Source organism: Quercus suber, unplaced genomic scaffold (assembly GCF_002906115.3).
Source record: "Quercus suber isolate HL8 unplaced genomic scaffold, Cork oak 2.0 scaffold_239, whole genome shotgun sequence".
NCBI classification, from domain to species: domain Eukaryota; kingdom Viridiplantae; phylum Streptophyta; class Magnoliopsida; order Fagales; family Fagaceae; genus Quercus; species Quercus suber.
The window spans coordinates 124,012-139,125 of NW_027069696.1; the positions used below are offsets into that span (position 1 = coordinate 124,012).

General features: G+C 35.3%; 3 protein-coding genes and 1 pseudogene across 3 annotated transcripts in view; 3 read left to right on the top strand and 1 right to left on the bottom strand.

Annotated features, from left to right (window-relative positions):
* Nucleotides 1-309: 309 nt before the first annotated feature.
* On the top strand, nt 310-1,547 carry LOC136070515 (uncharacterized mitochondrial protein AtMg00810-like). Its single transcript, XM_065780534.1, has 3 exons — nt 310-327; nt 453-615; nt 868-1,547. Exons 1-3 carry the CDS (start codon nt 310-312, stop codon nt 1,545-1,547), a joined length of 861 nt encoding a protein of 286 aa, XP_065636606.1.
* Nucleotides 1,548-4,332: 2,785 nt separating this feature from the next.
* LOC112001422 (cytochrome P450 89A2) lies at nt 4,333-6,250 on the top strand. The gene has a single exon (XM_024033589.2). It carries the CDS (start codon nt 4,530-4,532, stop codon nt 6,069-6,071), a length of 1,542 nt encoding a protein of 513 aa, XP_023889357.2. The 5' UTR covers nt 4,333-4,529; the 3' UTR covers nt 6,072-6,250.
* A 6,666-nt stretch (nt 6,251-12,916) lies between these two features.
* On the top strand, nt 12,917-14,659 carry LOC111997824 (protein BPS1, chloroplastic-like; annotated as a pseudogene).
* Nucleotides 14,660-15,005: 346 nt separating this feature from the next.
* LOC112001455 (L10-interacting MYB domain-containing protein) overlaps nt 15,006-15,114 on the bottom strand; it is a 2,509-nt gene continuing 2,400 nt past the window's right edge. The window contains exon 3 of the mRNA XM_065780535.1: nt 15,006-15,066. Coding sequence (XP_065636607.1) covers nt 15,006-15,066 — 61 coding nt within the window. The remainder of the gene's footprint in view (nt 15,067-15,114) is intronic.

The following is a 15,114-nucleotide window of genomic DNA, read 5'->3' on the forward strand; positions in this document are numbered from 1 at the left end:
CTGTTTTAGAAATCTTTCCAGATAAGTCTCCTGTTCCTTCTACAGATACTCTTGATCCTCCTTTGGACTTCTTTATTCAATCTCTAGATATTTTTTATGATTCTCCTAGACAGGTTGTAGATGAACAGGTTGATGACAAGCTACTCCACCTTGAGCCTAGGTCCCCTGCTCCTACTCCGCCTGGGTCCCCTGCTCCTACTCCGCCTGATGATCCTCCACAAGACATTCCACCTCACCACTCAACTTGAGTAAGATCCATTCCTGTACATTTACTTGGCTATTATTGTTACATTGCCTTTGCTACACTCCATGAGCCTCAAACCTATCGTAAGGCCTCTACTGACCCTTTATGACAGATTGCAATGAAAGAGAAAATTGATGCATTAACCTAAAACCATACTTGGGATCTGGTTACTCTCCCTCCTGGTCAGTCTGTGGTTGGTTGTAAGTAGATCTATAAGATCAAGACTCGCTCTAATGTGTCCTTCGAGCACTACAAGGCTCGTCTTGTTGCAAAAGGTTTTACACAAGAGTATGGGATTGATTATGAAGAGACTTTTGCTCCAGTTGCCCGTATCTCCTCTGCTCGTGCCCTCTTAGCTGTTGCCGCTGCTAGTAAATGAGACCTTTTTCAGATGGATGTTAAAAATGCATTCCTTAATGGGGATCTGCATGAAGAAGTCTATATGCAACCTCCTCCTAGTCTTTCTATTGAAACAAACAAGGTTTGTCGCCTTCGACGTGCACTTTATGGCCTTAAACAAGCTCCACGAGCTTGGTTTGCCAAGTTTAGCTCCACCATCTTTTGCTTGGGTTACACTGCCATTCCTTATGATTCTGCCTTATTTCTTTGTCACAATGATAAAGGCACCATTTTGCTTCTCCTATATGTGGATGATATGATCATAACTGGTGATGACCTCAGTGGCATTCAAGAACTTAAGGATTTTCTTTGTCAGCAGTTTGAGATGAAAGGCCTTGGACATCTCAGCTATTTCTTGGGTCTTGAGATCACTCATTCCATAGATGGTCTTTATATTACTCAAGCCAAGTATGCATCTGACCTTTTATCTCGAGCTGGACTCACTGACAGCAAGACTGTTGACACTCCAGTTGAACTTAATGCGCATTTGACACCCTCAGGGGGGGGGAGAAACCATTGTCTAATCCACAAACGATTGGTTGGCAGCCTAGTTTATCTCACAGTTACTCGTCCAGACATTTCTTATGTTGTTCATCAGGTGAGCCAGTATCTGTCTGCTCCACGATCGAGTCACTATGTTGCTGTTCTGCGCATTCTACGATACTTGAAGGGCACTCTCTTCCATGGCCTTTTCTACTCAGCTCAGTCTCCTCTTGTACTCCGTGCATTCTCTGATGCTGATTGGGCAGGAGATCCCACTGATCAGAGGTCCACTACAGGTTATTGCTTTCTCCTTGGTTCCTCCTTGATTTCTTGGCGAAGTAAGAAACAAACTTTCGTGGCTCGCTCTAGTACTGAAGCAGAATATCGTGCTCTTGCTAGTACCACATCTGAACTCCTTTAGCTACGATGGCTTCTTAAGGATTTGAGTGTGTCCACATCCTCTGCTACTCCCCTTTATTGTGACAACCAGAGTGCCATTTATATTGCTCACAATGATGTCTTCCATGAACAGACTAAACACATCAAGATTGATTGTTATTTTATCCGTTCTCATCTTGTCCATGGTGCTCTCAAGTTTTTCTCCGTCTCCTCCAAAGATCAACTTGCAGATATCTTCACCAAGGCACTTCTTAAGGGACGCACTCGTGATTTGGTTGACAACCTCAAGCTAGTCTCACATCCACCTTGAGTTTGAGGGGGGCTGTTAATGTATATTATGTTATGGGCTTTAGGCCCAGCTAATTTACTTTTATAGCACACTTGTACTTGTACTACACTTTACTTGTACCGCACACATATGCTTACTTGTACCACACACATATGCCTCTTATATAAAGGCACGCATGTATATTCCTTCATTAAGAAGTATAATACTACGATTCAGTATTTCTAACAATTTTAATGCTCCTGGCCCAGACATCTTGTGCAGCAACGCACTGCCACAAAGCGTGAATGGTTGATTCCGGAAATATGCTGCAAATCAGGCATCCATTCTCTATAATAATCTGTCGCTTGATTAGGTTCAACCATGTAGGCAGGATATCATGGTATGCTCTCCATCCAAACACCTTGATCTTGTTTGGGAGTCTAAGCTTCCACAATGCAGCCCATACATTTTTACCAGCACATCCATTGGAGCTTTCAGCCCAATCTTCGCCCTTCAAAACTTGCCTTGCTACCTTATAAGCTGATTTGACAGTGAACATCCCATTTTTATTGTGAAGCCAGATGATGGAGTCCAACACATATCTCCAAATTAATGAAATTTTGCATAATGCTTCAGCATCCTCCCTATGAAACATGGTCATGGCAACATCAGTCTGCCACGAGTGTAAATCATGGTCAATTTGATCTGAAACCAACCAATCATCTATGTCACCATTGGCCGAATGAATGATTTTGTTAGTTGGCTAATTAGGAATCCACTTATCCGCAAGAACTCGAACTGAAGAGCCATTTCCCACTGTCTAACAATAGCCGGGATTTTAGAATTGGTAGTGCTGCCATGATGCTTCTCCAAACAAAAGAGTTATTTGGTGACTCAACAGCATCAAGAAAGGTAGACCGTGGGAAGTATCTTGCTTTGAAGCACTGATATAATAGTGAATCAGTTTCTTGTATCATTAATTTTTTTTAATTTAGTTTTTCTAAATTGGCATGTGTTTTGTATTCCATTTTTCCTTTGTTGCATTCTAATGTCTTATAAGGACAATTTTATGTATTGAATTTAATTAAAATATTATATGTATATTTTTTTAAAATTAAAAAAAAATATAAATAATTTAATTATAGGAGAATACGGCTTAATTTAAATGTTGAATAAAATAAGATGATAATAAAAAAAGCAAAAATAAAATATATAGCAATAAATACAAAATTATTCAAGTCATGTATGTAATAGATAACATTATATTCTTATACAATATCTTTATAATGCAATAGGATAATATTTAAAAATCAAAGAGAACGAAAAAGAAAACAACTTAAAACACAAAACTAAATCGCATCAATCCAAAGTAAAATTCTAAAAAACATAAAAATTTATCAACCTAAAGTAGAGATACAAGAAAAATTAAAAATTCACCAAAAATGAAAAAAAATATATATATTATTAATTTTTCATTTTCTCTTCCATTTTATGCATATTTTTGTGTGGAAAAACTATGCATAGAATGTGAGAGAAAATGACAAATTTATAGTAAGAGTATGAAAATAAGAAGAATCAAAATAAAATAATATAAATAAATAGAGGAATAGATATTAAGGTAGAGAGTAATGGGAAGATGAAAAAATAAAAGAGATGAAGAAATGTTGAAGAAATTGTAACAAGAAGTTGGGAAAATGTAAAAAGAAGGGAGAAAGGTTGTTCAATAAATAATGGAGTTTTTAATTCTCTTTAAATGAGTAAATATAAAAATAAAAATAAAAATAAAATTATAAGAAAAGTTGGAAAGAAAATAGTAATGACATGGTTTCAAATATAACATAACAATAATAAATGATATACTTTTAGATATATTTAAATATAGAATATAAATAGATTATGTCTTCTACTGGTAAGTCAACTTAACAATTTATAAATTAATTATGAAAAAAATTGTATATAAGGGATATTTTAGTGGGACCAAGGTGGTAAAGATAGAAAAACCAAAAAATTTGGTCATTTTTTTATTAAATTAAGAGTAAAGTGAGTTTGTTGAGTTCTTCTTCGAGAAGGAAATGGTCCGGTTCATATTTGGCTAGCTAAGAATGCTAACTTTTTATTTTTAAGTCCCTATCAACTATCAAGTATGGTCCAGTAGATATGTGCCAGTTTTCTTCTGTAATTGTCTTTCAAAAGATGTACAAGTTTAAAGTGATGTAATTATATTAGTTGTATTTAAAATAAATAAATAAATAATCAATCTTAAAGGAAAAAAAAGGTTTTTAAAAAAAAAATAATATACTTATTAAATATGTTTATAATACATTATATAATTAGAATATCACTACCTAATAACCTAATCTTTTAGCAGTAACTTGAGGTTATATGAAATGAAAGTCTAACACACAACTGACAGAGGATGAACGTTTTAATATTAAAAAAAAAAAAGGGTAAACTTGTTAGATCACGCAAACACAAAAATAATATATATTTTAAAAGAAAGCTGAAAGACGCCACCAGTAGGAATTTTCTAGCTGAGATCATCAGCTCAGCCTCCTAGTTTGATCTTGCGAAAGTTCTGGCCAATCTCACCTGAGGCAGCTTTGTAAACTTATTATAACAAAATTGATATTTTTCTTGTAGTAAAGTCAAACATAAGGTTTTCTTGCTCCCCTCTGTCCTCTTTCACTTATATTTGACTAATAAGGGTGCCCCTTTTTAGCTCCTATTCAATCAAACATGGAAGTCTGGTTCATCATCGTCATCTCTCTCTGTATCTCAGCCCTCCTCAAATCCCTCCTTTTCAACAAAGTCTCTGAAAATCACAGTAAGCTACCTCCAGGACCCTTACACATCCCAATACTCAGCAACTTCCTATGGCTCCGCAAACCCTTCATCGAATTGGAACTCACCCTCCGCAAACTCCATGCCAAGTACGGACCCATCATCACCATTTACATAGGCTTCAACCCAGCTATCTTCGTTGCCAACCGCTCTCTCGCTCACAAAGCTCTTATTCAAAACAGTGCAGTTTTCGCTGACCGCCCAGCTCCTCCACCTACAGACGTGATCGTATCTAGTAACAAACACAACATCAACACTGCTTCTTATGGTCCCACATGGCGACTCTTTCGCCGCAATCTAACTTCAGAGATTCTCCACCCTTCGCGTATGAAATCTTATTCTCACGCGCGCAAGTGGGTCTTGGATATTCTCCTCAATCGCCTTCGCTCCAACACTGAATCCGTTGTTAAAGACCATTTCCAATACTCCATGTTTTGTTTGTTGGTTCTTATGTGTTTTGGAGACAAACTCGGTGAAACCGAGATTAGAAAAATCGAAGAGGTTGAACGTCGCTTGCTTTTGAGCTCTAGTCGGTTTGCTATACTCAATTTTTTCCCCAGTATTGGAAGGATTTTATTTCGCAAGCGTTGGGAAGAGTTGTTTCAACTTCGGAAAAACCAAGATGATGAGTTAATTCCTTTGATTAAAGCAAGGAGGAAAGTGAAGCAAGAGAGACAGAGTAAAATGAAAGAAGACAAAGAAAATGACGATGAGTTTGTTGTGTCGTATGTGGACACGTTGTTGGATTTGGAGCTGCCAGAGGAAAAGAGGAAGCTTGAAGATAAGGAAATGGTTAATTTGTGTTCAGAGTTTCTAGACGCGGGTACGGATACTACGTCAACAGCATTGGAGTGGATTATGGCGAATATGGTGAAATACCCGCAAATCCAAGAGAGGCTTTTAGTGGAGATTAAAGGGGTTGTTGGTGATGGAGAAAAGGATGTGAAAGAAGAGGATTTGAATAAGATTCCTTATTTGAAAGCAGTGGTGTTGGAGGGTTTAAGGAGACACCCACCTGGGCATTTTGTGTTGCCACATGCAGTGACTGAGGATATGGTTTTGGATGGGTATTTGATACCAAAGAATGCTACTTTGAATTTCATGGTGGCAGAAATGGGGTGGGACTCGAGGGTTTGGGAAGATCCTATGGAGTTTAAGCCTGAGAGATTCTTGAGTGGTGATGATGGTGGAGGAGGAGGAGAAGCGTTTGATATAACTGGAAGCAGAGAGATTAAGATGATGCCATTTGGTGCGGGGAGGAGGATCTGTCCTGCTTCTGGTTTGGCAATACTTCATTTGGAGTATTTTGTGGCCAATTTGGTTTGGAATTTTGAGTGGAAAGTTGTTGATGGTGATGAGGTTGATTTGTCAGAGAAGCATGAGTTCACAATGGTGATGAAGAATCCTCTCAAGGCCCACTTATTTCCAAGGTTTTGAATGGTTGGGTCTACGAGACCATGAGTATGATATTGTTATTTGGAAATAAAGTCTACAGCTGTATTTAATAAATTTTCACTAAAAATGTTTCTTTGGCATTTTATGTAAGTGCTAGTTTGGTGACTAGTACATCAAACGAAATAGTTGAAATGCAGAAATGGTAATGTATTTATTTATTATTTTGGTGTTATTATTGAGGGGATTTTTTTTTTCATTTGATAATCAACTGAGAAAAGACCATAATAAAGCACAAACATAATACAAAAAGGAAATTCTAGGCCTTCTGCTCAAAAACATTTGCAAAAAACAGAGGGAGAAGCACCCAATACAAAACAACCAGAGAAATTGTTATTAGGAGACCAAGTATCTAACACATAAGCAGCTCTATTAGATTCTCTAGGGGTCAACTTAAACTAAATATTACTGGTTGAGGAAGAAAGTTTTAAGGTATCCTGAGTTAGAACTGTTACCCTCCAAGGATCCACAATGCTAGGCTTTGTAAGAGCATCCACACATATCTTGTAATCACTCTTAATAATAGCAGCATCAATATTACGATTCACTACTTGATGAGTCACCCAATTTATCGCCTCTGCTTCTGCTTGAACTGGGATGGTGGATTGTGATTGTTTAGCAAGGGAAAAATTAGTGTCCCTCTCCAAACTTTAGCCACAATCGCGATATAAGACCAGTTGTTACCTATGGCTGCATCACAGTTGACTTTGATGATTCCTTGTGATGGTTTGGTCCAAAGAGTGGATCTAGTTGTAGCTACTTACTGAGTGGAAATCGTTTGTCAGTCATTTGAAGCTCTTCATTTGATGAGCGAGGTATGTCTAAGTTGGGTCATTTTTTTTATTTGGCTAAGGGTAAAGTGAGTTTGTGGTTTAAATTCATGTCTTTGTTTGATAATGAAGACTTAGAGAGTAATTATACACCATAATTTGAAACAATTTCTAAAATAATTTTTTTTTTTTTTTTTTTTTAAGTATAGTTAGAACTTAGAAGCCGTATATGCTACATGAGTTCACGCAATGAAATACCCTTTGAAGGCCCAGAGGATTTGAATGGTTGGGTCCATCTTTTGGTGTGGCTGAAGACTACACCTTCAATTGATAGTCTATATTCCATAATGCACAAAGATTTATTGTTGACTTCAAAATAAAGTCTATAGCAATATCTAATAAATTGATACCTATGCAATTATGTTAGCTTAGTCGTTAAGAGTTTTTTTTTTTCTTTTTTTTGGATGCATGTGTCTGTTGCTGGGTAAGGATAAAATTATTTTGTTTAAAATTTTTTAAGGGGCCAGATTGTTTGCATTGGGTAAAATTGGTTGATTGGGTTAATTTTTTTTAGCTTCACAATTGATAATTTTTGTAGTTGGGCTAACTTTTTTGGAATTACATATTTTGTTTTAGATTTTAGATCTATGATTTTTTTTTTTTTTTTTATAGTCTTTAAAAGGAGGAAAATGCTAGAACTTCAAGTTTTTTTTTTTTTTTTTTTTTTACACTAACAAATTGCTAATGGGGTAAATGGTTATTGTTATTGTAAGGACCCAAAAATCAAGTAACCCAAACCCACTTAGAATGCATTGTCCAGGGCAAGTAAGATCGACCATATAAGTTAGCACTTGTAAAGCTTGTATAAGAGTAGGGATTAGGTGGTTGATAGATTAGTGTATTGAATGTGCCACCAAATGAGACATTTGAATGTTCTTCGACTGCTTGTTGTTTTCTTTTCCTATGAAGTTGTACATAAAAAAATCACACACAAATTAAGAATTTAATATACAAAAAATATTTATTAATGATAAAAATGTAGCATATATTTAGTTTTTTTTTTTTTTTTAAGTTACTTACTTGAAGAAGATGCATCTTTAGATGGGTTTGCCTTGCACTTCTCAAAGTTCCTTTTAAGTCTAGTATTTCTTAAACCTTTTGATCTCACACATGGGGGATTTAACACGGACACCTCATTTGGCAAGCAAAGCATTTCATCAATGGTGTCACATTGTATGGCTTCATTCTCTTCCACATTTGCATCTGCACCAAACTTGAACCTTGATAACTACCTTTCAATTTTTTCATCAGGTTCTTATAGCATTTTTTGGCAAATTCTCTTAAGGCTATCCTCCCTTGAATCTTAGATATGACTGTGTTAGCAATACACATCATGCTATTACACCATACTATCTTTCTCTCTTTATCATTGCTAAGTGAATGGTTGTCTTGTTCATAAATCATTGTCCCCTTCTTAGCCTCTTTTGTCCAACGTTTCAAAATGTATTGATTTGGAATTCTAGTTAAATTTTTTATACTAAAAATCCGCAATGCATAACAACAAAGAATCTCTAATGACTCAAATTTCTTACAAGAACAAGAAATATTGCTATTGAGATTATCAAACTAGACAATGCGTACTCTTTCACTATTTTCTTCTTTCACCTCAAAAACACCATTATATCTTGGCAATCAACTTGATCCCAAACCATTGCAAAACTATTAAGAAATTGATTTTCAAATATATTGAATATCTTAAGGTGTAAACTTGAGCTGTATGATCAAAATGCAACTCTTCTTAACTACTTTTTGTAGGGCACCTTGCTTGTATCGAAAATCTTCATCCAACTCCAACGAATGCATACCTACCAATACGTTTTCATATTCAATTACAAACTTAGTGAGGCTAATTGCTTTATTTGATATACCATTCAAAAAATGGTTTGCGCTCTCACTCCTCGAGGAAGATTTAAATTCAGCTATGAAAAAATCCTTAGTAAATGCAATGCCCCACTTATGTCAAATTTTGTACATCATATGAAGCCAGTGATGATTCTTAGTATCAAAATTTTGTGTCATTTGATCCCATGTGTGTTAAAATTCCAATTTTGAATCACAATATTTTGGCACTTGTTGAACAAGTCCATGAACTTTGAGTTAGAGTTTAAGTCTCTTAAGCGAGAAGGAGTTTTTTTTTTTTTTTTTTTTTTTTTAAATATATATAATATAGCACAAACATAGCCGATGATATGTATTTAGAAAAACTTTCTCAATAGCATTTGACATAGCTTGATCTTGGTCAGTGAAAATTGTTATAGACAATCGATTCCTCCATTGAGTCTAAGAATTACTTAAACAACCATTTAAATGAATCAATGGTTTCATCCAAAAGGAATGCACATCCAAACATCACATTTTGCTAATGGTGATTAACACCTACAAATGGAGCTCAAATCAAATTATATTTGTTACTACGGTATGTAGTGTCAAATACCACGACATCTCTAAAACAATCATAGTCAACTCTTAATCTTCCATCTCTCCAGAAAAAATCAATCATGTAATTTTCTTAAACTACTTGAATTGTGTAAAAAAAAAACATGGGATCTAATGTATGCTTAGACTTAAAATGATAAGTTTTGAGCATCTCTAGCACTAATCATTGTCATCTTTTGTGCATTCACATGATTATAGCAATCTCTTTCAGTAAAGCCTACATTTTCACTCCCTCCAACTTCTTTTGTTATATATGAATAAACATTATTTATACTTATACCTGCATTCACCATGGTATCAATTACATCTGCCTTAGGTTCTGAAATATGACGACTGGATCTTAACAAATGCCTCTCTAATGGTAGTGCAAGTTCATGATTATGCTTTGGTTAAATGCACTAACCCTCCAAACACCATTTTCAACTTTGAGATGGACAAATGCTTTACAACCAGTTCTAGTCTCTAGTCTCTTCGAATATTTCTCTTTACAAAAATCTACATCTAGTTTAAAACCCTCCTTAGAACATAGAAATTCACATTGCTTTACGTTCTTCATCCATTATAATACCTAGGCTTTGCTTTTCAAATATTTCTCTTTACAAAAATATTCATCTAGTTTAATCCCCTCCTTAGAACATAGAAATTCACGTTGCTTTATGTTCTTCGTCCCATTATAATACCTAGGCTTTCCTTTTCGAATACTAAAATCCATTCGTAATGCATGATCATTATATAAAGTATATGCTCCATCTGCATTATGCATCATCTTATTCAACAAATTTTCATCACTATTTTCTAGTCATACAACAAACATGCAATGCCCTTCAATTTCTTCAATATCACTTGGTTTGCAAATAACTACAATAATTTTTATGACAAATATAAATATTAGAAACAAAATACTAAGGAAATTACAATACGATAATTATATCACGTTTAGATTTTTTTTTTTCCTCAATATGCACCATGTTTACAATTTTGTATGTCTTTTTAAAGGCCTATGGTACACTTGATCACAAAACTCTTATGTTTAGGCACAACAACAACAACAAAAAAGTTTTAGTAGCAATTTTATTTATTTTGGATTGGCTATGGATAACAACAACAACAACAACAACAACAACAAAAATTTAGTCTTAAATCTTTTTGGGTCGATTATGGATACTCAATGAAAAAATATTACAATAACAAAAAATTAACAATATATATTGTAAAGAGCAAAAGTAAATAAAGCATTTATATATGAAAAAAAAAATCTTTATGATATTTTTCTTTAGCTAGACTATAAAATTCATATCATTTAAATACAACAAATTCAATACATTTTTATATAGTCTTATTTGAAAGCAAGTATATCACCACAAATTATTAAACATTCTTTCAAAAACAAAAATTAAATCAAAACAAAATATACCTTTATCACTTTCCAAGTCCATTTCTCCCATGCTTTTACTTGTAACCAAAAAGATAGTATTCTTGTTTCTTCCGCGGCTTGTCTTTTGTATTTTCATGCTAAACACTAACCGGAGAGCATTTGTTTTGTTGTCTATATGCCTTTAGTTGAGAACCCTAGGATAACTTTACAATTATCTCACTTATTTTATTGATGTGGGCCCAAACATTTTAGCCTGGAGCTTCATGACCCACCAATTTAAATTTGCAAAATTTTTGAATTTGGTTTCCAACGTTAACAAACATTAACAGATCACCCATTATTATGCTGAGCTGGTAGCCAAGTCAATGTAAGAGCATCTTTATCAGATGTTGCAAAATTTATGCCATTTTACCGTACTAAAAATCTACTTTATTATTTTACTACATCATTTTACAACATCTCATTTATCAGATGTTTTATCATTCAATTCTATACATTAAAATAATATATACTACACATTAAAATAATATATTATTTACTCCCTCTCGTTAACCGTTAACAGCATCAACAACAACAACAACACCGACCAGCCACCACCGGCACAACCACCACTTCACCACCACACATGCCCAGCAAGGTAGCAAACACCACCACCCCACCATCACACACCAGCAAGGCAGAAACCACCAACAATACGGTAAAAAAATAATAATAATAAAAAAAAGCCAGCAAATACCAATTGCCAAGCACAACCACCCCCAAATGCCAAACCAACACCGACCTAAAACCCACATCAACGCCGACCCAAAACCCACGTCGAAACCCACATCAACGCCGATCCAAAACCCACGTCGAAACCCACATCAACGCCGACCCACGTCGAAACCCACATCAACACCGACCCAAAACCCACATCGTAACCCACTGGCGAGATCGGTGGCGAGATCGGTGTGCTATCGTACTACAAGATTCACGGTCCGGACAAGATCTTGACGAGTTCGGCGAGAGAGAAAAGAGTCAAAGTGGGTGAGATCGAGCATGGCAGAGCGCGCTGTCGTTGTCAGAGCTACGCCGTCGTCGCTGCCGGTGAACATCCTGGACTGGTCAAAGAAAGAGGGAACCGGTGAGTGATAGAGAAGAGAGCCAAAAGAATGAAGAGAGAGGGAACCGGTGAGTGATAGAGAAGAGAGAAGAAAGAATGAAGAGAGAGGAGAGAGAAAGAAAATATAAAACAATAAAAATTTTGCCACATTTGTCGGTACCGTTGCAAATTTGCAACGATACTGTAGCTATGTGGTATAATGTTTAAGATTTGGCACATCTCATAAACCTCCATTTTGTGTTTGGTGTGATAAATGTGCCAAATATTTGACATTTGGCACATTTACCACACCTACTACGGATGCTCTAAGCAATTTAAAATTTGTTGGAATGCTCTTATTGACTGAGACTACTATAAAAACATATAAGGAAATTTGAAATGTTTCTCTCTAAACTAATTAGAATTTATATAAAATATTTGACTCAGCCTCTTAGTTTGATCTTGTGAAAGTTCTGGACAATCTCGGTTGAAGTAGATTGTAAACTTTTTATAACAAAATTGATATTTTTCTTGGACAAGTTCTTACATGCTCCGGCAACCACGTGTCCCCTCAATTGAGAGAATGAAGCGTTGCACCTCGAGTATTTCTCTTTTTCTTGTAGCAAAGTCAAACATAAATTTTTCTTGAGAAAAACTTAGGTACTTAGGTTCATCGGAAGCAATATTTTCTCTTCTCATTAAAAAAAAAAAAAAAATCTCTTGTAGGATTTGGGTCTCACATAGCTATGGAACCTACCTACTGTGAGATAAATAACATATAAACTTAGAATATATCGGGTCCATTTAGATAGCACTTATTTTTGCTGAAACTGAAAACTTGTTGCTGAAAACACTGTAGCAAATAATTAGAAAAACACGGATTAAGTAACTAAACGCGGGTACTGTAGCGGAGGTGAATGTACTGTAGCATATAAATACCAAATTATCTCTTTTTTCCTTTCTTTCTCCATTCACTCCTCACCCGTACCCTTGCTAGCGCCTGTGCCAAGAGAGTTCCACGCCCACCAAAGTTCCACACCTACATCGGTCCAACGCCGGCGAAGAGCACCGGTGAGAAATTCACAAGGAAGACAAGCCCAGTCCGACGCCGGCGTGTGCGCTTCCTTCAAAACAGGGATCACACAACTCACAGCCTACACCCACCTGCCCCATTCCTTCTTCCCCACAATCCCAAAGAATTCTCAGGTATCAAGATCAAGCTAATCCAGTGGAAAGTTATACTTTGTTAGCTAACATTTTTTTTTCTTTTGGTAACATCCAGACGAAATTTGTGGGTCAGATTGGCCTAATCTGGGTTCTGATTCATAGATGTTAATGTTAGATGAGTTTTTTCTTTTGGTATGTGTTTATTCTTAATTTTGATTTTCTATCTCTTTATTTTCGATGATTTTATAAATTCTGTTTTAATTTCTGATGGTATATGTTTGGATGCAAGCGATTTATGGTTGAAAGTTGAAACCTTTTGCCAGTGATGTATATAATTTGTTTTGCAAGAAGAGGGTTTGGGTTTTGGATCTTCATTTTTTTTTTTTTTTTTAAATTGTTTGCTGTAAATTTGTAACAAACGTAGGAGAAGAGAAGGGAAGCCTTCTCTTTCAATTTTTTGGTTTTAGTTTTGCGCTTAAAAGCTGGGTTCATAAGACTACCTTTGTGAAAATGGAAATTATGGGATCTAGATCTGTTGTCTGAATATGATTTGTAGGAAATCAAGGGATTATTTCTTTTGGGTTATGGACAAGGTGTAATTTAGCCTCTCTGTTTCATCTTTTCTTTAATGCAAAGATTCTAATGTTTTACATTAATATGGTTGTTGTTGTTGTTTCCTGGTGGGTTATTAAAATCTGAAAAATATTCAAAATGATAGTTGCACTAGTATCCACGAAATGGAAATGGAATTCATTGAGTATTTTGTTTGGTTCTAGTTATTATCCATAGGTAGGTCTTTTGGTAGAAAAATCTTTGCTGAAATGATTACTTCTCTGTTGTGTCAAGGAATTGTTTATGCTGCATGCAAAAATGAGCCAATTGTATTAATTATTTTCATATGGTGCAGGAAATTGGTGATTGTCTTATGTTTTTTCTGCTGCTTTTCTAATGTCATCCCTGCTCGTTTTAACTTTCTTGTGCAGTGGCTTTCATTGACATGAGTCGTCCACATGACTTACCCCGTCCCTTCTTCCACCTATTCAGTGTGAATTTGCTCAATATATGCAATGTTTTTAGCTCTAAAATCTCAAGGTTGAACCAGGGTCATCTCTTGCTTCAGTGTGTGTTGTACAATTTGGATTCCAGCTCTTCAAAGTAGTTTATCAAGGCTTGATCTTCACCTGATGCATGGAGACAGCATATTAGTTCAAAGAACCCTAGAGTTGAAAACTATTCCACCATTTTGAACATTTTGAACTCAGCCAAATGGATGGTTTTAATGAGTGCTATGTATTTTATATGGTGGAGACGGTATTGCTGTAGCCTTCTATGGTTTTACAAGAAAGTTTTTTGATTTGAATGTTGATGACAAATATATGTGGGCTCAAGCTTTTACCGGTTTGCAAATTAGCATTAATAGCGATATTAAAAATTTATATTCAAGTGGAAGATTTACAGTTTTGAAAGAGCTCGAAGCAGTTGATAGAAGTGTAAAAAAATTGTATGACATGATCCAAGCTTCTAGTTGGACCCTATTGAAGTGGAAGCATTCCAGAATTCCGTTTCAGATTTGGCAAGGAGAGCAAAGGGACTTTCACAAGGACTAGATCTTCTTACAAAGGAAGTTGATGGCTTTTTTCATGTATTTTTAACTAGGTGTGATGCTTTGCTGTGTAATGTTTAAGAGAGTGGTACTAGGCAAATCACATTTGTGAATTATGTCATTTATTTGGCTACAATTGCCAATCTATTTGAAGAAAAACTTTTTTTTTTTTTTTTTGCTTTATTATGCAAATTTATTTTCCAATTTATTGGAATTCTGTTTTGAGTGTTCAATAAATCTTTTAACACTAAAGTATCATATATTTTCTTCAGAGCAGTCTAGTATGAAAGTGATAATTGGCCTTAATTCTACTTGTGAAAATAAACACTCTATGGCAAGAACAAAACACTCTTGTGTGAATTTGGATGTGCCTATCAAGTGTCCTGAAAGTTTCTAAGATATAGATTTAACACTTAAACCTTATGCTTCACAACATAACAAATCCACGAGTTAATGTGAGATGTCTCAAGTTTGTCACACCCTCAGTTCTGCTTACCAACAATACAACAAACAATTCATTTACTTTTGATGACATA

Coding starts and splice junctions, on each gene's coding strand:
- LOC136070515 (XM_065780534.1), top strand. Junction 616..867: donor CTTAGCTGTTGCCGCTGCTA/GTAAATGAGACC, acceptor ACAATGATAAAG/GCACCATTTTGCTTCTCCTA.
- LOC112001422 (XM_024033589.2), top strand. CDS start 4,530: ATGGAAGTCTGGTTCATCATCGTCATCTCTCTCTGTATCTCAGCCCTC.